Source organism: Nycticebus coucang, chromosome 2 (assembly GCF_027406575.1).
Source record: "Nycticebus coucang isolate mNycCou1 chromosome 2, mNycCou1.pri, whole genome shotgun sequence".
Classification (NCBI taxonomy): domain Eukaryota; kingdom Metazoa; phylum Chordata; class Mammalia; order Primates; family Lorisidae; genus Nycticebus; species Nycticebus coucang.
Window position 1 is genome coordinate 42,605,950 of NC_069781.1, and position 22,504 is coordinate 42,628,453.

The 22,504-nt window shown below is 39.8% G+C and overlaps 1 protein-coding gene across 4 annotated transcripts in view; it reads left to right on the plus strand.

Annotated features, from left to right (window-relative positions):
* Nucleotides 1–17,746, plus strand: part of RNF38 (ring finger protein 38) — a 159,714-nt gene extending 141,968 nt beyond the window's left edge. For 3 of the 4 annotated variants that reach the window (XM_053568804.1, XM_053568825.1, XM_053568833.1), the window contains 2 exons: nt 6,827–6,948; nt 14,306–17,746. In XM_053568804.1, coding sequence (XP_053424779.1) covers nt 6,827–6,948; nt 14,306–14,504 — 321 coding nt within the window. In that variant the 3' untranslated portion in view covers nt 14,505–17,746. Of the gene's footprint in view, nt 1–6,826; nt 6,949–11,474; nt 11,575–14,305 lie in introns of all 4 variants that reach the window. The other variant, XM_053568815.1, reaches the window with a different exon arrangement.
* The last annotated feature ends 4,758 nt before the right edge of the window (nt 17,747–22,504 follow it).

Below are 22,504 nucleotides of genomic sequence, written 5' to 3' on the forward strand. Positions count from 1 at the left end.
AGCCTGGAATCCCTTTCTTTCTTTCTTTCTTTTTTTTTTGTGGTTTTTGGCCAAGGGCTGGGTTTGAACCCGCCAGCGCCCTACTCCTTGAGCCACAGGCGTCACCCTGGAATCCCTTTCTAAACTATATTTTTGAGTTGATATTTTGATGTTCTGCGAAGTCATACTTTCAAGCAATTTATTTAAAACGTCTTTTTTGTTTTTCTGGTTGTGTTTCAGTGTAGATACCTAGAACACTCCCTAGTCCTGGCTTACTCCAGAACACTCAAAATGTTTTTCACTGTATCTTGTGCCTTTAGTTCCTTCAATCCTTCCACTAAAAGAGTTCCCCGCCTCCACATTTTAAAAACATACACATCTTAGAACACCCAGTACAAAAATTGTCATCTTTGTGAACAGCATGTCTAGTCGATCTCCTCGTCATGTCCTGCCTTCAGTTGTGCCTTGTAGATAAGTTGTTGAGGGCTTGATCATTATAGGCATGCTTTAGAGATATTGCATGTTCAGCTTCAATCACAATAAAACAAGTCACACAAATTTTTTATTTTTACAGTGCATATAAAAGTTATGTTTATATAATATAGTCTGTTAAGGGTACTATAGCATTATATCAAAAAACAATGTACATTAATCTTTAAAAAAAAATTTTTTTTTTTTTTTTTTTGAGACAGACTCTTGCTATACCACCCTGGGTAGAGGGCCATGGTGTCACAGCTCACAGCAACCTCAAACTCCCTTAGCTAAAGCAATTTTCTTGCCTTAGGCTCCCAAGTAGCTGGGACTACAGGAGCCTGCCACAATGCCCAGATATTTTTTTTGTTGCAGTTGTCATTGTTGCTTAGCTGGACCAGGCCTGCTTCGAACCCACCAGCCTAGGTATATGTGGCTGACTCTGTAACCATTGTGCTATGGGCGCCAAGCCTAAAATATCTTAAAATATTTTATTGCTAAAAAATATTAATGATAGGGCGGCGCCTGTGGCTCAGTGAGTAGGGCGCCGGCCCCACATGCCAAGGGTGGCGGGTTCAAACCCAGCCCCGGCCAAACTGCAACAAAAAAAATAGCTGGGCGTTGTGGCAGGCGCCTGTAGTCCCAGCTGCTCGGGAGGCTGAGGCAAGAGAATCACGTAAGCCCAAGAGTTAGAGGTTGCTGTGAGCCGTGTGACGCCACGGCACTCTACCCAAGGGCGGTACAGTGAGACTGTCTCTACAAAAAATATATGTATGTATTAATGATAATATGAGCCTTCAGGTGAGTCATAATCTCTTTGCTGGTGAAGGCTTTTGCATCAGTGTTGATGGCTGCTGACTGATAAGGGTGGTGGTGCTGAAGGTTGGGGTTACTGTGGAAATATCTAAAATAAGAATGAAGTTTACGAAAGTTTCACAAAACTTTTTCTGAGATGCAGTTTAATAGCATTTTATCCACAGTAAAACCTCTTTCTAAATTGAAGTCAGTCCTCTCAGCCTCTTCTACGGCTTTTATCAACGTAGTGTATAGAATAGTCTAAATTCTTTTTTTTTTTTTTTGAGACTGTCTCATTATGTCGCCCTCAGTAGAGTGCTATGTTATCACAGCTCACAGCAACCTCAAACTCTTGGGCTCTAAGCAGTTCTCATGCCTAAGCCTCTCTAGTATCTGGGACTACCGGCACCTTCCACAGCACCTGGCTGTTTTTAGAGACGGGGTCTTGATCTTGCTCAGGTTGGTCTTGAACTCCTGAGCTGAGGCAATTTACCCACCTTGGCCTCCCAGAGTGCTAAGATTACATGTATGAGCCACTGCACCCAGCGTTAGTATCGATATTTTGAAAGAAGAAAATTTTTCTGAGTAGTAAGTCTTTAACAGTTGGACTTAAAATTTTTTAATGAGCCATACTATAAACAGATGGCATTGTCATTCAGGCATTATCGTTCCACTTATAGAATATAGGCAAAGTAGATTTAGAATATTTTGTCAGGGTACTTGGATTTTTTTGAAAGACAAATGAGCATTGGCTTCATCTTAAAGCCACCATTTGCATTGGACCCTAACAAGAGAGTCTGACTGTCCTTTGAAGCTTTGAAGCCAAGGATTGACTTCTTTAGCTATTAAAAGTCTTAGATGGCATCCTCTAGGGGTGTTTTATCTACGTTGAAAATCTGTTGTTTACATTAAGAGTGCATCCGAAAGTAAAGTATAGACTTATGGGATAATGATGTATCAATGTAGTTTCATTGACTACAACAATAAACCTTCACTCTGGTGGAAGGTGCTGATAATGCATGTGGAAGGGAAGCGTCTACAACAGTTTTGCTGTGAACCTGAAATAGCTATAACAAATAAAGTCTATTTAAAAAGGAAAATATGTTGTTTAGTGTAGCTGTCTTCATTATTTATCTTTTTTAGCCAGGGCCGGGTTTGAACCCACCACCTCTGGTATATGGGGCTAGTGCCCTACTCCTTTGAGCTACAGGTGCCACTGTTCATTATGTATCTTAAGTAGATCTCCTGGATAACTTGGCAGCTTCTGTATCAACACTTGCTGCTTGTTACACTATGTTACCTCACATTACATTACTTAATGTAGATGACTTCTTTCCTTAAACCTCATGAACCATCACCATCCTCTGATAGTTTCATGTTGTTCTTGTAGCTTCTTGCAGCCTCCATAGAATTAAAGAGAATTAGGGCCTCTGGGTTACGCATTGGTTTAAGGGAATGTGTGACTGGTTTGACCTTCTGTCCACACTACTCAAAGCTATAAGGCTGTTTCACTTCCTTTTTTGTTTTATTTTGTTTTTTGCGACAAGAGTCTCAAGCTATCTCTCTGGATAGAGTGCTGTGGGATCACAGCTCACAGCAACCTCAAAGTCCCAGGCTTAAGGGATTTTCTTGCTTCAGCCTCCCAAGTAGCTGGGACTACAGGCGCCTGCCATATGCCTGGCTGTTTTTTTTTTTGTTGTTGTTGTTGTTGTTTTAGCTGGCCTGGGCTGGGTTTGAACCCACCAGCCTTGGTGTATATGGTCGGTGCCCTACCCAACTGAGCTACTGGCGCCACCCCTGTTTCACTTTCTTAACATTTGTATGTTCACTGGAGTAGTGCTTTTACTTTCCTTGAAGAATATTTTCTTTGCATTCACATCTTGGCTAACTATTCACAAAGAGGTCTACCTTTTTGGTCTATCACATCTTTTGATACTTAGTTTCATCATTGCTAGCTTTTTATTTAAGGTGAGAGGCTTTCAATTCTTCTTTTCACTTGAGCACTTGGAGGCCATTGTAGGATTGTAATTGGCCTAACTAATTTCAATATTGTGTCTCGGGGAATAGGGAGGTCTGAGAAGGTGAGAGAATGGACAGTCAGAACACACATTTGTCATTTAAATTTGCCTTTTATATGGGTGTGGTTTATGGCACCCCCAAATAATTATTATAGTATAAGGTGTCTAAAAGATCACCATACATGTATGGATAGAGAAAATGGGAATTTATAGCTAAATGTACCTTTATTTACAAAGTATTCATTACGGAATTTTAGAAGATTATTTACAAAATATTTCTCTATGTATTGATATATAAATATAAAAAATATTGGCCGGGCACGGTGGCTCACATCTGTAATCCTAGCATTCTGGGAGGTGAGGTGGATGGATTGCTTGAGCTCAGGAGTTTGACACCAGCATGAGCAAAAGCAAGACCCGTGTCTATTAAAAAGAGAAAATCTGAGGCAAGAAGATTGCTCAAGAATTGGAGGTCACGGGCAGTGCCTGTGGCTCAGTGAGTAGGGCGCCTGCCCCGGCCAAAAACTGCCAAAAAAAAATTTTATTTTATTTATTTTTTTTTTTTTTGGAGGTTGCTGTGAGCTATGATGCCACAGCGCTCTACCTAGAGCGACAGCGTGAGACTCTTATCTGAAAAAAAAAACTCAAAAACATAGAAGGCAATATGCGTTTGTTGATTTTCCTATGTATAGTGACCTTTGGGACACCTTGTAACTTGTTGATCACAAGTCTTCATAATCAATATAATAATAATGAAAAAGTTTAAAGTATTGTGAGATTACAAAAATGTGATCCAAAGAAATGAAGTGAGCACATGCCATTAGAAAAATAATACCAGTACACTTGCCTAATGGGGCATTGCCACAAAACTTCTCTTTTTTCTTTAAAAAGAAATGCAGTGTTATCCATTCCTATAACCCTATGGCTGCCTGAAAAGTACAAAAGGCAGTCCACAAAAGGTAACCTAATTGTAGGATAAAGCAAATGAGTTATTGGAGTCATTAAAAACTAAGAGAGTACATACAAGTATAAAATCAATAAGCATAATAACTGCAATATATTTTAATAAATCAAACGTTAAAATTCATGAGTTCTTATTCATTCTACCTCTGCTATATAAATTACGTTACTGAGGTCTGTTTAGTATGAGGCATTTGTTCAATATGGAAATAATTTAATGAATAAAAAGAAAATTAGAATATTACCATTTGTCATCTTTAATAAGTCTCATCATTGGCTGCTAACATAAAAACTAAACATGATAGACCTCATTATAGAAATAGTCTAGTCAATCTGGCTCGGTGCCTGAAGCTCAAGCAGCTAAGGCACCAGCCACATAGACCAACGCTGGCGGGTTTGAATCCAGCTTGGGCCTGCGAAAAAGTCAACCTACCAATTTATAGGAAATATAGGAAGCAGGGATTGTATTAAACTACATTGGTCAGGGAGGGGGGAGGTTTATTCAGCAGTATTCAAACTGGGAATTTCTATAGTGCATTGATGTGAGCTCTTCAACAGATGAGACGATAAAAGGGAGACTTGGGACATACCCTGTTTCCCCGAAAATAAGACAGTGTCTTATTTTAAGGTGTGCTCCCAAAGATGCGCTAGGTCTTATTTTCGGGGGACGTCTTATCTTTCCTCTAAGTGGGTCTTATGTTCGGGGAAATGGGGTATTAAGCCATGGTAATGTATAGATTTATTTGGATCCTTAAATTTTTTTTTTTTTGTGGTTTTTGACCAGGGCTGGGTTTGAACCCGCCACCTCCAGCATATGGGACCAGCGCCCTACTCCTTGAGTCACAGGCGCCGCCCAGATCCTTAAATTTTTTTTAAATAATTAAAACAGTTAAGAGATATTTGAACATGAATTGGACATTTGATGTTAAAGAATTAGTGTTAATTTTTTTTAGTTATGATGATGTCATTGTACTTACGTTCTTTTAAGAAGTCTATCTTATGGCTGTAATCTTAGCACTCTGGGAGGCCAAGGCAGGAGGATCACTTGAGTCAAGAGTTAAAAACCTGAGAAAGAGCCTGTCTCTATTAAAAATAAAAAATTAGGGCGACGCCTGTGGCTCAAGGAGTAGGGTGCCGGTCCCATATGCCAGAGGTGGCGGGTTCATACCCAGCCCCGGCCAAAAACCAAAAAAATAAAATAAAAATAAAAAATTAGGGCAGCGCCTGTGGCTCACTGAGTAGGGCACCACTCCATATATTGAGGGTGGCATGTTCAAACCCGGCCCTGGCCAAACTGCAGCAAAAAATAGCTGGGCGCTGTAGCAGGCGCCTGTAGTCCCAGCTACTTGGGAGGCTGAGGCAAGAGAATCACCTAAGCCCAAGAGCTGGAAGTTGCTGTGAGCTGTGATGCCACATCACTCTACCGAGGGCGACAAAATGAGACTCTGTCTCTAAAAAAAAAAGAAAAAGAAAGTAGCTGGGTATTGCAGCGGGCGCCTGTAGTCCTAGCTACTCAGGAGGCTGAGCCAAGACAATAGCCTAAGCCCAAGAGCTAGAGATTACTGTGAGCTGTGACGCCATGGCACTCTACTGAGGGTGACAAAGTGAAACTCTGTCTTAAAAAATAAAATAAAAATAAAAAATTAGCTGGGTGTGGTGGTGAGTAGTCCCACCTACTTGAGAGGCTAAAGCAAGAGGATTCCTTGAATCCAGAAGTTTGAGGTTGCTGTGAGCTAGGCTGAGACCATGGTACTCTAGCCTAGGTGACAGGGTAAGACTCTGTCTCCCCCCTAAAAGGAAAAAAGTCAAAGTGGTTCTCAGTCTGGGAACAGTTTTGTTTGTCTCCCAGGGAATATCTTGACAGGTCTGGAAACGTTTTTTGGTTGTTCTGTGGGGGTTGGGATGAGGGTTATTATTGGCACCTAGTAGATAGAGAGAGGCCAGGGATATTGCTAAACATCCTGCCATCCTCCCAGTCCTGTCCTGGGACTATATCCAGGCCATTCCCCACAGCAAAGAATTATCCAGCCCATAGTGTCAAAAGTGATAAACTGTGTTTTACAGATACCTCCAATACTAATGAAATAATAACTGTCTTTTTATTTTGTTTCAAAATAATGTGAAGTTGGCTCTGTGCCTATAGTTCAGCAGCAGAGCACCAGCCACATACACCAGAACTGGCGGGTTCTAACCCAGCCCGGGCCTGCCAAACAACAGTGACAGCTACAACCAAAAAAAATAGCCGGGCATTGTGGCAGACGCCTGTAGTCCCAGCTACTTGGGAGGCTGAGGCAAGAGAATCACTTAAGCCCAAGAGTTTCAGGTTGCTGTGAGCTGTGACACCACAGCACTGTACCAAGGGCAACATAGTGAGACTCTGTCTCAAAAAGATAAATAAAAAACAAATCTGAAGTTTAGAATAAATAATAATAGATAAAATAAGATTAAACATGAATTGTTGAACCTGAGTAATGGGTCTGTAGGGGTTCATTACACTATTTCTCTGTCTTATGTGAGTTTCATATTTTCCATAATAAAATGTTTAAATATTTGAAATAGAAAATATTCAAAAGATGGAAATACTTGTCCTTTTCCCGCTGCAGGCCCTGTTAAACCTGGCAGAGCGACTAGGAGAGGCTAAACCTCGTGGTTTGACGAAAGCAGATATTGAACAGCTTCCTTCTTACCGGTTCAATCCTAACAACCACCAGTCAGAACAGACCTTGTAAGTATATTTTTCCAATATCACTCGTAAAGTTACTTTTTCTATCTTTATGAAACAAAAGCTTGAAAATCAAACATAACTTGAATCTGTATTTTATACTTGAGGACTATGCTGTCCAATAAGTAGGCACTAGTCTCATAAAGCTATTTAAATGAAAATTAAAAATTAAATTTTTTAGGCCCACTGCTGTTTTAGTGACTGCTATTTGGAAAGTATAGATGTGGAACATTTCTGTCATCTGAGAAAGTTTCATTGGACAAGGCGGTTTTGGATTTTTAGGTTCCTAGAAATTTTGTTTCTACTTCAGACTCTACAATGTTTTAATGTGAGAAAAGTCCCATGCATATAAAGTTTGAGTTTTTTACCTGAAAATTCTGCTTATGACAGTATCTTTTCTTGTCACAGCTTTAATTGAGATATAATTCACATACCATGAAATTCATCCATTTAAAGTGTATAGTTCAATATTTCTTAATACATATATTCATAGTTGTATAGCCATCACCATAGACCCTTTTTGTCACCCCCAAAAGAAACCCTTCACACATTAGCAACTATTCCTATCTCCCCAATCCACTCCACTTCACCCTGGCACCTTCTTCCCCTCCCCTAATCTACTTATGTCTCTAGGTTGTACATAATGGGATCATATGGTCATTTTGTATCTGGCATCTTTCATTTAGCATCATTTATTCAAAGTCCATCTTTGTTGTAGCTCATATCAATAAGTCATTTCTTTTTGTGGCCAAATAATATTCCATTGCAAAGATACACCAAAGATTATTTTTGCATCAACTGGTAGACAATTGTTTACACTTTGGACTTTGAATAATGCCAAAGCCAGGTAATAACTTTGAATAATACTGCTATGAACATTCGTGTGCACGTTTTTCTGTGGATATATGTCTTTATTTCTCTTTGAGTATATAGCTGGGAGTGAATTTCTGGGTCATGTATTAACACTGTGTTTAAACTTTTGAGGTCTGCCAGTTTTTGCAAAGTAGCTATACCATTTATATTCCCACCAGCAGTGTACAAGGGTTTTGATTTCTCCATATCTTTGCCATCACTTGTTATTACCTGTCTTTTTTAATTATATAGACATTTCAGTGGGTATGAAGTGTATATTGTGGAGATTTTGACTTGCATTTCCCTGATGCTAATGATGTTGAGCACCTTTTTTTTTTTTTTTTTTTTTTTTTTTAAAGACAGTCTCACTTTGTTGCTCTTTGGTAGAGTGCCATGGTGTCATAGCTCATAGCAACCTCAAACTCCTGGTCTTAAGCAATTCTCTTGCCTCAGCCTCCCAAGTAGCGGGGACTGTAGGCGCCTGGCTTTTTTTAGAGACGGGGTCTCGCTCTGGCTCAGGCTGATCTTGAACCTGTGAGCTCAAGACAATCCACCTGCCTCGGCCTCCCAAGTGCTGGGATAACAGGTGTGAGCCACTGCACCCAGCCCTTATGTTGAGCATCTTTTCATGTGCTATTGGTCTATTCAAATCCTGTCTCCATTTTTTAAATTGGATTGTCTTTCTATTGAATTATGTAGGTTCTTTCTGTATTATAGAAACAAAACTCTTATCAGATAAATGATTCTTTTTTTTTTTTTGGAGACAGAGTTTCACTTTGTCACCCTCGATAGAGTGCCATGGTGTCACAGCTCACAGTAACCTCCAGCTCTTGGGCTTAGGTGATTCTCTTGCCTCAGCCTCTCGAGTAGCTGGGACTACAGGTACACACACACACACCCACCCCACAACACCTGGCTATTTTTTCTTTGTTGCAGTTTAGCACGGGCCAGGTTTGAACCTGCCACCCTCCATATATGGGGCCGGTGCCCTACTCACTGACCACAGGCACCACCCCAGATAAATGATTTTTAACAATGTCTTCCCATTCTTGGTGTTGTTTTTCACTTTCATAATGATGTCCTTCAGGCTCACACCTGTAATCCTAGCACTTTAGGAGGCTGAGACCAGTAGATTGCCTGAGCTCACAGGTTCAAGACCAGCCTTATTAGGAGCGAGACCCCATCTCTAAAAACAGCTGGGCATTGTGGTGGGCACCTGCAGTCTCAGCTACTCAGGAGGCTGAGGCAAGAGGATCACTTGAGCCTAAGAGTTTGGGGTTGCTGTGAACTATGGATGTCATGGGACTCTACCCCAGGGCAACTAAATGAAAGTCACTCAAAAAAAACCTTTATTTGAGTAAATAATGATGTCCTTGAAAGCACAAAATTTTTATATTTTGATGAATTCCAATAGCTCTTTGTATTCAACTGGGGATGAAAAATATTCAAGAAAAAAACAACACAATAATAAGTAGTACATATTAAAACCTATAGTATTACCAAATTAAAACAATATAACTATGTACATAGCATTTACATTGTATGATAAGTAATATAATGATTTTAAAAGTCTATAGAAGGATTTGCATAGGTCACAAATACACCATTTTATATAAAGGTCTTAAGCATCTGCAGATTTCGAGAGATTTTTGTTTATTTATTTATTTTTTTTAGACAGAGTCTCACATTGATCCGCTCAGTAGAGTGCTAATGCATCATAGCTCACAGCAACCTCAAACTCTTGGGCTCAAGTGATTGTCTTACCTCAGCCTCCCAAGTAGGGACTATAGGCCCTGCCACAACAGTGGTTATTTTTAGAGACAAGATCTCACTCTTGCTCAGGCAGTTCTTGAACTCCTGAGCTCCAGTAATCCACCCGGCTGGGCTACCCAGACATCTGCAGATTTCGGTAGTCACAGGGAGACCTGGACCCAATTCTCTGCAAATATCAAGGACAACTGCAGCTCCTTTTTTGCTATTGTTTCTTGGGCTTCTGATGTCATCTCTGAGAAACTATTGACTAATCCATGGTCATGAAGATTTACTGTTTTCCTCTAAGAATTTAATAATTTAGTTCTTAAATTTTAGGCTTTTGATCCATTTTTGAGTTAATTTTTATTTATGATGTGAGTTATGGGTCCATCTTCATTGTTTTGCATGTGGGAATCCAGCGGTTCCAGCACTATTTTTTTTTTTTAAATAATTTATTTATTTATTTATGTTTTTTTTTTTTTTTGGTAGAGACAGAGTCTCGCTTTATGGCCCTCGGTAGAGTGCTGTGCCCTCACACAGCTCACAGCAACCTCCAACTCCTGGGCTTAAGTGATTCTCTTGCCTCAGCCTCCCGAGTAGCTGAGACTACAGGCGCCTGCCACAATGCCCCGCTATTTTTTGGTTGCAGTTTGGCCGGGGCCGGGTTTGAACCCGCCACCCTCGGTATATGGGGTCAGCGCCTTACCAACTGAGCCACAGGCGCCGCCCCAGCACTAGTTTTTTGAATACTGTATTACCTTTGATATTAAGACTGATTTGGATTTTTTTTTTTTTTTTTAACTCGCCACCTCTGGTATACGAGGCTGGTGCCCTACTCCTTTGAGCCACAGGTACCACCCAAGACTGACTTGGATATTAAGCAGTAATTTTCTTTCTTTACGTTTTGGAGACAGAGTCAACATCGGTAGAGTGCTGTGCCTTCATAGCTCACAGCAATCTCAAACTCTTGGGTTTAAATGATTCTCTTATCTCGCCCTCCCTAGTAGCTGTAACTATAAACACCTGCCACAATGCCCAGCTATTTTTCTTTTTTTTTTTTTAATTCATTTATTTATTTATTTTTAAGGCAGAGTCTCACTTTGTCACTCCGGTAGAGTGTCATGGCATCATAGCTCACAGCAACCTTAGACTCCTGGGCTCAAGTGATTCTCATGCCTCAGCCTCCCAAGTAGCTGGGATTACAGGTGCCCACCACAACGCCCACCTATTTTTAGAGGTGGTGTCTCACTCTGGCTCAAGCTGGTCTCAAACTTGTGAGCTCAGGCAGTCCACCCGCCTCAGCCTTCCAAGTGCTGGGATTACAGGCGTGAGCCACTGTTCCCAGCTATTTTTAGAGATAGGGTCTTACTCTTACTTAGGCTCGTCTTGAACCTGTGAGCTCAGGCAGTCTACCCACCTTGGCCTCCCAGAGTACTGAGATTACAGGCGTGAGCCACCGTGCCCAGCCACCAGAAGTTTTCTTAACATCATGATTTTTTTCAGGATATGGATTAATAATTTTGTTTAATGGCTCAGCACCTGTAGCTCAAGCAGCTAGGGCGCCAGCCACATACCGGAGCTGGTGGATTCAAATCTAGCCTGGGCCTGCCAAACAACAGTGACAGCTACAACCAAAAAATAGCCAGGCGTTGGGGCGGGCACCTGTAGTCCCAGCTACTTGGGAGTCTGAGGCAAGAGAATCGCTTAAGCCCGAGAGAGTTTGAGGTTGCTCTGAGCTGTGATGCCACGGCACTCCTCCCAGGGCAACAGCTTGAGACTCTGTCTCAAAATAATAATAATAATAGTAATAATAATAATTTTTTTGTTGTTTAAAATTTTAAGTGATGTTTTGATAACTAGGAATGATAAGTGGTTTTATAGGCTTCTTGGTTTTGTGGTTAAATGATCTTTTTGCTTCTTTTTAGGTGTGTAGTATGCATGTGTGATTTTGAGTCAAGGCAGCTACTTAGAGTCTTACCCTGTAACCACGAGTTCCATGCCAAGTGTGTTGACAAATGGCTTAAGGTAAAATAAGGGCATTTGTAAAGGAAATAACATTAAATTTTCTGTTTGACCATAGATTCATTAGAGTAAGTTCATGGTATGGTGGAGAATAAGTATAGGAGATAAAACACAGATTTCAGTATAATCTCTGCAAATGAAAAGGCCAGTGAGAATTAATTGCAGTCATCAACATAAGAGTGATTATGTAAAACTTGAAACATGGCTTATCTATTCTTGGCAATTATTGTGTCCTGACTTTCTCATTCTATGTAGGGACGAAGTGTGAACTTGTGAGGCCACAGTTTCCTCTGAGAGTTAGGTGCCTATTGGAGGAGCTCCTTTGTCAGAGATTTATATCAGGAATAAACATCTAGTGTTTTTATTTAATTCTGACCATTTTCTCCTTTGTATGTTTATATATGAAAAACAATCAAAGGATTGTTGATTTTACAGGATCTGTAACAGTGGTTTTGCTAGAGTCCAGTTATTGCAGAGGCTGCTTTTTTTCTATTTTTTTTTAATGTGTTTTAGTGTGTTTACTCCTCACACTTTCATAGTCTTGAATTATAATGGTTAAATAAAAATGTGATGCAATAAAATAATTTAAATAGTCCACTTTTTTTTTTTTAATGGAATGTTCTGATTTGTAGATAATACTGGTTTAGAAAACTTCACAGTTTGGGTGAGGAAGATAGATAAAAAAGTTAAAATAATGTGCTGTTAAATACAGAAACCACTAGTCATTTGTGTCTATTTAAATTTAAATGAATTAAAAATAAACACACTTAAGAGATTCCTTAAATAAATAAATGTGGACTTACCATTCAATTCAGCAATCCCACTACTGGATTTTTACCCAAAGGAAAAGAATTCATTTTATCAAGAAGACATCTGTAGTTAAATGTTTATTGAGGCACAATTTACAATTGCAAAGATGTAGAATTGACCTAAGAGCTCATCAATTTGTGAGTGGGTGAAGAACAGGTGGTGTGTATGTATATATGTGTGTATATATGGACACAAACATACCATGGAGTACTACTCACCCATAAAAAGAAAGGAAATAATCTTTTCCAGCAACTTGGATAGAACTGGAGACGATTATCCTAACTGAAGTATCTCAGGAATAGAAAAACAAAACACCACAATACTCTCTAATAACGGTGACCTAATCAGTGGGAACAAGGGCACAAAAAGATGTAAAGGTCATTGGAAATCAAGAAGGGGGGAGGGGTGAAAACTTTCCTATTGGGTATAATGAACACTGTTCAGGTGATGGGCACACTAAAAATCCTGACTAAAGCATTATAAAAGGTGTTATCTATGTAAGACAAACATTTGTACTCCCTTAATATTTTGAAAATAAAAGAGTAAAATACAAAAAAAAAAAAAAAGTTAAAATAGGGCGGCACCTGTGGCTCAAAGGGATAGGGCGCCAGTCCCATATGCTACAGGTGGTGGGTTCAAACCCAGCCTCAGCCAAAAACCACAAAAAAAAAAAAAAAAAGAAAGAAAGAAAGTTAAAATAGAGTAGTTCTTTGAGCATACTTTGAGGGTACCCAGCTTAGCCAAAGCTGAATCCTGAAGATGAAGACTCTTAACTTTTATTTAAAAAATTTTTATGTGTACAAATCCCTGACATGTCGGAACAGAGAACAATTAGAAAACCACAAGTTATTTGTGGCTGATAGCTAGAGTGTGAGGGAGAGTGGCAAGATTCAGAGATAAAAGCAATGACCAGCTTTTTATGCACTCTAAAGTGTCAGGATATAGGAACTGAGCCTGAAAGCAATGGGGAAGGACTGAGATTATTTTTTAGAAAGATCATTTGGCCACTGTTTGGAGAACAGGTAATTTCTCAGAGACAAGGAGATAGGTATGAGAACATGGTGGTTGGGCAGCGCCTGTGGCTCAGTGAGTAGGGCACTGGCCCCATATACTGAGGATGGTGGATTCGAACTCAGCCCTGGCCAAACTGCAACAACAACAACAATGACGAAAAATAGCCGGGAATTGTGGCGGGCACCTGTAGTCCCAGCTACTTGGGAGGCTGAGGCAAGAGAATTGCCTAAGCCCAGGAGTTGGAGGTTGCTGTGAGCTGTGATGCCACGGCACTCTACCGAGGGCAACAAAATAAAACTCTGTCTGTTATAAAAAGAAAAAGAACATGATGGTGAAGACAAAATGGATGGTGGCAGTGGGATAAAAAGGACTAATTTAAGAACTGTCATAATGTAAAAATTAGACTATTTACTGAAAATGAGTTGTAGGAAGTAAGAGCACATGATGCTTGCTAATGTTTCTGGCTTTAGTGATTTAGCATATGTTGGTACCATTTGTTGAAATGGAGGGGGAGGAAATTTAGGGGCCAAGGAAGGGAGTCAGTAGAGTGTGACTAAAATTACATATTTTACAATCAGTTTCCTCAGAACTACTCAGTGTTTCTGTGACATACTATTAAGAATAGCCAAGTTTTAGCTTTCAGTCAGTTATTAAATTTGTCTGAACTAGTGATGGCTAATCTTATTTATATGTTTGAAAAGACTTAACTAAAAACCATTCATGAACTATTAAATCTTTGAGGTTTGTGGGTTTTTTAAAAAATAGACAAACTAAGTGATTGTTTTGTATCTTTTTAAAGGAACAAAGAATATAATAATTATATGAGAAGTAAAGTAGTTTCATTGCTTTCAATGTGTTTCATCATATGAGTCATAATTCAGACAAGGTTTCTCCTACTTTTGTTTTCTAGGCAAATCGTACTTGCCCAATTTGTCGAGCTGATGCTTCGGAAGTGCATCGAGATTCAGAATGACCAACCTAAGAGCACAAATTTAGTTTGGGTGTTCCTCATCACATGTATATACGGACTATCCATTGAACTTAATCTGTGTGGCTTCCAGCCCTCCCTTTACCAAAAGGGTCAATGGACCTTTCTTTGCACTGTGTGATTTAATCAACTATAAAAGCTTACAATTAGTCTTCACAATTATGGGATTGTTATACTAACCGTGTGATTGGAACTCCAAAGACTTTTTCTTTAGCTTAATTTCGTGTGTGCACTAACATTCCCTGGTTTTTGTGTGATCATTCCGAGTGTTGCTGCAAGATTACAGTGGACGTGATCTTTTAGCATGTGCTTTTATAAAAAGTGGTAGCTCCAGATGATATAGCAATCTACCTTATATAGAGCCTTCAGAAACTGTGAGTGGAAGTGAATGCAGTGTATGACTGTTGGTAATAAATGTATCTGTGTGTGTGAGGGTGGGTGTGCAACCACTTGTGTGAGGGCATGGTAGCTAACGTGTGTATGAGATCCTATATACCAGCATGTACCAAGAATGTGTGTGTAGTTTTAATTATGCTGCAATGTATAATCTGGTGTGTTATTTAAACAGCACTAGTACTGTACACTGGTTTTTCCCCTTGTGTTTGCTGTTGCACACTGATTGCTAAGGGTGCATCAATTATAAGCATTGAATACTCCATCCCCTTCCCTCCCAATGAATGGAATAAGAAAAAAGCCTTCTTCCTTTGCTTCAGGCAGCTGTCACCTTCTCTTTATTGGTGGTCCTAAGTAGGTTACTTAAAAAAAAAAGTGTAACAGATTCTCACTCCATGAACCTAATTTTTTTTATTCCGTTGGGAAAATTTTTTAAATCTCTAACTTGCTGTTTCCAAAAAGAAGGTGCAATATTATACACCATCAGTTAGCAATATTAGCATTTCAATCAATGATTTGAATGTTGATACTTTCTTGTTTTTCCTGTACATTTCCGGTAAGCTTCTTACAGAAAGTACCTGTGATTTTTTTTTTTTGTTTGTTTGTTTTTAATATTTAGATTTGTAGTCTATTCTGAAGATATTTGATTAATATATTTCTAAGATTACCACTGGTCCCATGAAGTCTCACCTCATTGACTTCCACCCAAGCAAAATCTGTTAACTCAGCTTGACTTCCAGTATGTGTTCCCATATCACCTCCCATAGACAACTAAATTGTTTTATGAAAACCATCTTTCTGTTCTTATAAATTCACCTGCCAAGCTCCAATTCCAAATATTGTCTAGTTGTTTCTCTGTCAGTAAATGTGCTTCCTGTCAAAAGCCTTGTTTTAGGATGAATCAGGTGCTGTGACAGCTCATGTTCTTTAGACCTGATTTGCTTTGATATTTTATTGCTTGGCTTTTTAATTTTTGTTTGAAAACAGTTTAACATAACAGGTATCCAGAATACTTGCAGTATAAATGAAGATTTGATTTTTGTATAAGAAAATAATGCTGTTAAACAGGAATTGACCTTCATTTAGTTGATCTGAAATAATACTTAGCTATATGGGTTTTTTAAGAATAGCTTCATTGAGCATAATTCAGATTGTTTAAAATCGTTTTTCCGGTAATGTTTAGATTACTTTCTCATTCTTCTAGTGTATTGAACATTGTCTGCCTCTTCTGCAGTTGGTGTCACTGCTTTTTTTGCAGTAGCACAAACTGCATTGTTCCAATCAGGACTGTGATAACTTGCTGCCAGCCTCGCTCAACTTGCACTTGGCTCTCGTCAGTTTTCTACTCAGACAGTGTTAACTTATTACTGCCATGCTGCTTGCCCTTAAAGTCTCTATAAGCTCATCACAGCCTAGAGTTCAGTAAAGTCAATTCACACAGAAGCACAATTTTGCCCTTTTCTAGACACTGTTGCCTCTATCTAGTCATATAAATAGCATTTTGCGTACTTTCTCTTCGCCCCTAGGTTTGTCAATGCATCAGAAATATATCTAAACAGTGTAAAATGTACACGTTACTTATAAGTCATCCAGACATACTCCACCCATCCTGATGAATAAAAAGTGTGTTAAAGACCAAAATTATTGGCATAATAATCACCTACATACAAATCACGCATAGTTTAATCTTTATTTTTTTTAATGAAAAAATCATGTTTAAAATAGCAAAAGCCCATCTTATACATACATAGACTCTTTTATATAGCTGCAAAAAATTTATATCTGTACAGATCTAACAACACTATTACACAGTATTCATTTTATTGAAGCATGCAAGTAAAGCACTTTTTCTAATTTATATAGAGATACCTAATTAACAAGGCACATTGTACTAATGACTAGGAAAAGTAGCTTTTTCTTCCCTCCCTCTGAATTCTTATAATGTCCTTTTTTCAATAAATTTTTGAGAGGCAGTTGGCAATTTAGGAGGCAGCAGAGTCTGTTTTGGTAAAATCTTGAATTTAATTGTTGCACTCTTGTGACTGATATCTCTTTTGAATGTCTTTTCTTTGCATGGGGCTCTTAGAGTTGTGTGCAGACTTGCTTCTTAAGTGGTTAGTGTGTATGTGTGCTGACCAGCTCAGACTAGCCACAGTGAGCAGCCTTGTGGCTGCACAAAGAGAAAGAACAGGTGATGAATGCCCACCTGTTGTCCCCTTGGGTAATGCACCAGATAGCAGGCAGATGTTGGTTTGTTGCCTTCATCCTCTTTCTTCCTAAACAGTATTGGCTTTACCATCTTAACTCAGCTGTGGGTTTTTTGTGGGTTCTTGTTTGTTTTTTGGCATGATGTTTAATGTTTTTTAAACTCCACTCCCCCCAGAACAAGGCCTCCAGGTATCAAGATCTCATATTAGGATTTTTGTCCTGGAAAAAAAAAAAATTTTTTTTTTTTTTTTTTTTTTTTTTTGAGAAAAATCTGGAAAATGTGACCACATATTTTAGATTTTATATATTCTCTGAAATGTGATTTATTAAGATTCTTAAATTTGGGCCTCTTGTAATAATTTTAAACGAGATCTACCAACTCAAGAGAATATTTTTCACAGGTATCTTTAGGCCTTTATTAGAAAGCTATTTTTCCCCTGTTGGTACATTTGGTTACTTCATTTTGCTGTTTGTTCCAAATTATGAAAGCTCACAGGGATGTTTTTGGAATCATTTGCTGAGTCATTTCTTCAAATCATATTCCATTGTATCAGTTATATAGTTTTAAATGTACGTATTATAAATATCCGTAACCAAATCATTTGAAGGCTTGATAAATTTTTAACAAAGTTTGTACATTTTTTATGAAAGTTACTAGTAATGCTTTACTAAGTAGTGCAATGAATTTTTATTTTTAATCCCTGTGCCCAATTTTGGAGTTGAGAGGGTTGTTGGTAATAAATGTATGATGTACACTTAAAATGTTTGTTGTGTTTCATGTTACACGGTCAGGAAGGGGTGTGTGTGCTTAGTGAGGTGGGCATTCCAACAGGAAGGTACGGCTGAGTTGAGCTACTAGCTGCCAGGTTTAATTTTTAGATAGTATTTCAGATTTTATGTTTTTGCATTTGTGTAAACTTAGAAGCACAAAAGTAACTAGCATACCTATTTCCTTAAAAAAGCTTCACAGGGTCTATGCATGTTGAACAGTAGAGATGCATAGTAACTAGATTTTTTGTATAAGTGTTAACTATGAGGTGAAGGAAACCAGATAACAATAGGTCAGATTTGGCCGTGTTACCTATTGTTTGTCATCTTAATATGGAAAAAGGAGCCTCTGGTTGTTACTTGTCCTGTTTGTGTAATAACTTTCCACATTCTACATATAGATTTTAAACTATTTAATTTAAAGAGGCTGATACTTTTGGACCTCCAGTACTTACTTAACTGACAGAAACATTCAGAATAGTGACCAAATCCTGATTTCCCCCCTTTTTTCCAATATACTTAGTAGAATGCTATGTCATAAGAAGCCCAAAACTTATGCTTTTTTGTTACAGAGGCATTTAATACTCATGCACTCTCCCAGATCACCTTAAATTGAGGCAGGGAGAGCCATATCACTAGTTCTGGCCAAAGGCCTATAAGCACAGGCTGTGTGGCCTTTCCATGCAGGAGCATATGAAAGCCAGCTCCTCTCCCAGGACAGAGGCAGTCCTGAGTCACTGCCTGGAAGAAAACTGCATTAGAAAGCCACTGGATCCTCAGGATATACTTCTTTGAGCAACAGAGGTCCTTAAATAAGACAAACTGTGGACCCTCTGAGAACTTCATCCTTGCTGATTTATTTTCCTTTTGAGTCATTCTAATCTTATATAGTGTACTTTGATAATACTCATCCACAAATGTTTCAGATGTGGTAATCATCACTGGCTACGATTAGTTCTTAAGCCCCTATTTGCAACAGAGATTCATAAAATTCTTATGAATGTGATCAAGTGTTTCAGGTCTCTGAGGCACTTCAATGAACTGGCTAGACAACGTTGTCCAATAGAAGTACAATTAGCCCCTTCAGTAATTTAAAACTTTCTAGTATCTACATTTAAAAAGTAAACAGTTGGCTTGGCGCCTGTGGCTCAAGAGGCTAAGGCGCCAGCCACATACACCTGAGCTGGCAGGTTCAAATCCAGCCCAGGCCGCCAAACAACAATGGCGGCTGCAACCAAAAAATAGTTGGGTGTTGTGGTGGGTGCCTGTAGTCCCAGCTGGAGGCAGGAGAATTGTTTGAGCCCAGTAGTTGGAGATTGCTGTGAGCTGTGATGCCACGGTACTCTACCCAGGGTGACAGCTTGAGGCTCTGTCTCAAAAAAAAACAGTAAACAGTTGTAGTTTTTTGTTTTGAGACAGTTTCACTTTGTTACCCTGGGTAGAGTGTTGTGGCATCACAGCTCACAGCAATCTCCAACTCCTGGGCTCAAGCAATCCTCTTGGCTTCAGCCTCCCGAGTAGCTGGGACTCCAGGTGCCTGCCACAATGCACTTTTATTTTTTAGAAGACAGGGTTTTGCTCTTGCTCAGGTCTTGAACTCCTGAGCTCAGGCAATCCACCCGCCTCAGCCTCGAAAAGCGAGCCATGGCTCCTGGCCAGTTGCAGTTATTTTTTTATTTTATTTATTTATTTAGATTCAAAGAACTCCATTTATTAACCTCAAAATGGAATTTTAAGATCTCTGCACAAGTATTTCAGGAGAACCTTACCCTCTTTCCCACTGCTATGCTCATTGAAGTCAGCTTGCTTCTCGTGCTGAAGCCTCTATTATCTTCCTGAGAAGCTAGGAGTACTTAACGTGCCCATTTCCTTTGCAGTCTCTCAGCATTTGTGATACTCATAGGATGCAAAGGGAAAAAGCCAGAAAGACCCAGAAAGCTTTTCCACAGGCTTACAGAGGTGGGCTCCACAGCCAATCCAATGCCAGATCCTGTCCAGGTTGAGGGCAACAAGTTTTTCTCCATGGATGTTAGGCAGTGGATCATAGGAATCCAACTGCTGTACGAAACGGCCATCCCTGGGACACTTGTGAGCAGCCACAATGTGGTAGAAGGGCCAGTTGGTGCAGCCATCCAGAGCAAGGCGGATGGTTAGGTGGCCCCATGGTAGGCCTTGCAGAACAAGATAGTGAGGTGAACCATGGTGTGGCTCCTCAGAATGTCCTGCTGCCTGCATGGATCAGCCCTACAGCTGCGGCAAGGTTAGGACACCCCGCTCCCAACCCAGCCGGTCAACACAGACCGTTGTGAGACTCGACCACGGGCTACCCTTGCCCAAAATCCCCAGTTCTGCAGTTGTAGTTATTTTTAATACAGTTTTATTTAATCCAACATAAGAGTATTTCAAGATGTAATCACTGTATGTGATTGAGATACTTTTTTCTCATATCAAGTCTCCAAAGTCCAGTGTATATGTTACATTTACAGCACATCTTAATTTGGAGTAGCCACATGTGGGTGATGGTCACCATGTTGGATGTCACAGGTCTAGACTAGAACTATACCAAGTTATCTGATTTCTAAAGAATGGACCCTTACCCCAGAACTTTAACCAATGTGTGCCTTAAACTATGATTTAAAAAGTCTTAGTGGTGCAACGGAAGTTTTGTTGGTATGATACATAAAACTCATTTCAAAGGCTTAATTGCTATGAATTTCATATATGTAGCTGCCCTAGATAACATTCAAGAACAAACTCCAGTGACTTTCTAAGTCTTATATTTGCCTAGCTCAGGATTCATAGTTATTTAAAATAATTTGGAAATCATAAAATTCAGCATTCTGAAAAATGGAGGGTAGCAAACTTGAAACCCACTTTTGAGATGTTGGAGTGGATTCCTCCTGAGATTGCTCTCCAGTGCACATACTTTTTTTTCTTTTTTTGAGACAGTCTCACTATGTCACCCTCTGTAGAGTGCTATGGTGTCACAACTCAGAGCAACCTCTAACTCTTGGGCTTAACGCCATTCTCTTGCCTCAGCCTCCCAAATAGCTGGGACAACAGGCACCCACCACAACGCCCGGCTATTTATTGTTGTTGCAGTTGTCATTGTTGTTTAACTGGCCCAGGCTGGATTCGATCCTTGGCACTGTAACCACTGTGCTATGGGCGCCAAACCCCAGTGCACATCCTCTTAACCTTTTTCATGTGGCTCTGTGCCTCCCAAACTGAGGGAAAACATGTAAAAGACTGGAAGAAAAAATGTCAACATTGTAATGGCCAGGAATATTGAATGTCATCCTCCATTCTAAAAATAAGCTGCAGAATCTGTATGAATGTTTTCCACTATAGAGAGGAAGTATTAACAAAGAAGGAATTTAAACCTGTGGTTCTTGGTCTTCACATGGAAACAAGGCATGGGGGCTCGTTTGCAATCTTTAGCCGCATATCTAGCAGTCTGCCAGACCCAGCAATATACACTGTAAACATAACAAGCTACCTTCTTACTCTTCCTTTCCTGCAGCTTAAGTAGCATAGGATTGCAATGTAGTAGCCTCCCTCTTTAAGCCTGCATAAGAGACATGTTTACATTATCTAACAACCTTTTTGGGAGTTACTCTTAATTTCTTTCTTTCTTTTTTTGCAATTTTTGGCTGGGGCTAGGTTTGAACCCGCCACCTCTGGAATATGGGGCTGGCACCGCCCCTTTATGGTAGTTACTGTATACCTTCTGATAAAGAAGAGTTTTCTGGGCTGGGTGTGGTGGCTGCCACCTGTAATCCTAGCACTCTGGGAGGCCTAAACCAGGAGGATCGCTTGAGCTCAGAAGTTGGAGACCAGCCTGAGCAAGATCTGTCTCTACTAAAATACAAAAGTTAGCTGGATGTGGTGGTAGGTGCTCATAGTCATAGCTCCCTGGGAGGCTGAGGCAGGAGGATGTGAGCTAGGCTGATGCCACCACACCGTAGCCTGGGCAGCAGAGTAAAACTTATTCCCACCCCCATGCCAAAAAAGTTTTCCAAATGTATGCTGAGATAAGTTTCTGAAGTGTCAACTTCATCCTGGAAGAAAAATTGCTGTAGTCAGTGCAAGTATCCACACATTCTCTTTTTTTGAGATGGAATCTTACTACCTCGCCCTCAGTAAAGTGCTATGGCGTCACAGCTCACAGCAACCTCAAACTCTTGGGCTTCAGCAATTCTCTTGCCTCACCCCCAAGTAGCTGGGACTACAGGTGCCCACTGCAACACCTGGCTATTTTTTGGTTGCAGTTGTCATTGTTCAGCAGGCCCAGGCCTGGCTCCAACCCTCCATCCTCTGTGTATATGGCCAGCACCCTACTCACTGAGGTACAGCTGCCAAGCCGATCTCTTTAACTTCAAGATCTACAAGAAACTGGGACCATCAATCTAATCCAAGCTACTACATTTTAGTTGGGGAAACAAATCAGGAAAAAGCTTGTTATTTTCTGTTCTAAACACAAAGATCCTGGTTCTCCCTGGCCTGAGGTATATCCATAGCCTCAGAATGCTCCACAAACTTCTACTGATCACCAGCTTATGACAGACAGCTGCAGAATCAGGACAAGTTTTCAGTTTGTCTCCTAGAGCTGTCATACTGGGAGGCTCTGACAATATGTTCTTTGTTTCTATTCTAGCTTCTTGTGGCTGCTAGCAATTCTTGGAGAGTTCCTTAGCTTTATACACCTCTCCAATTTCTGCCTGTCTTGATGTGAATCTTCACATGGGTCCC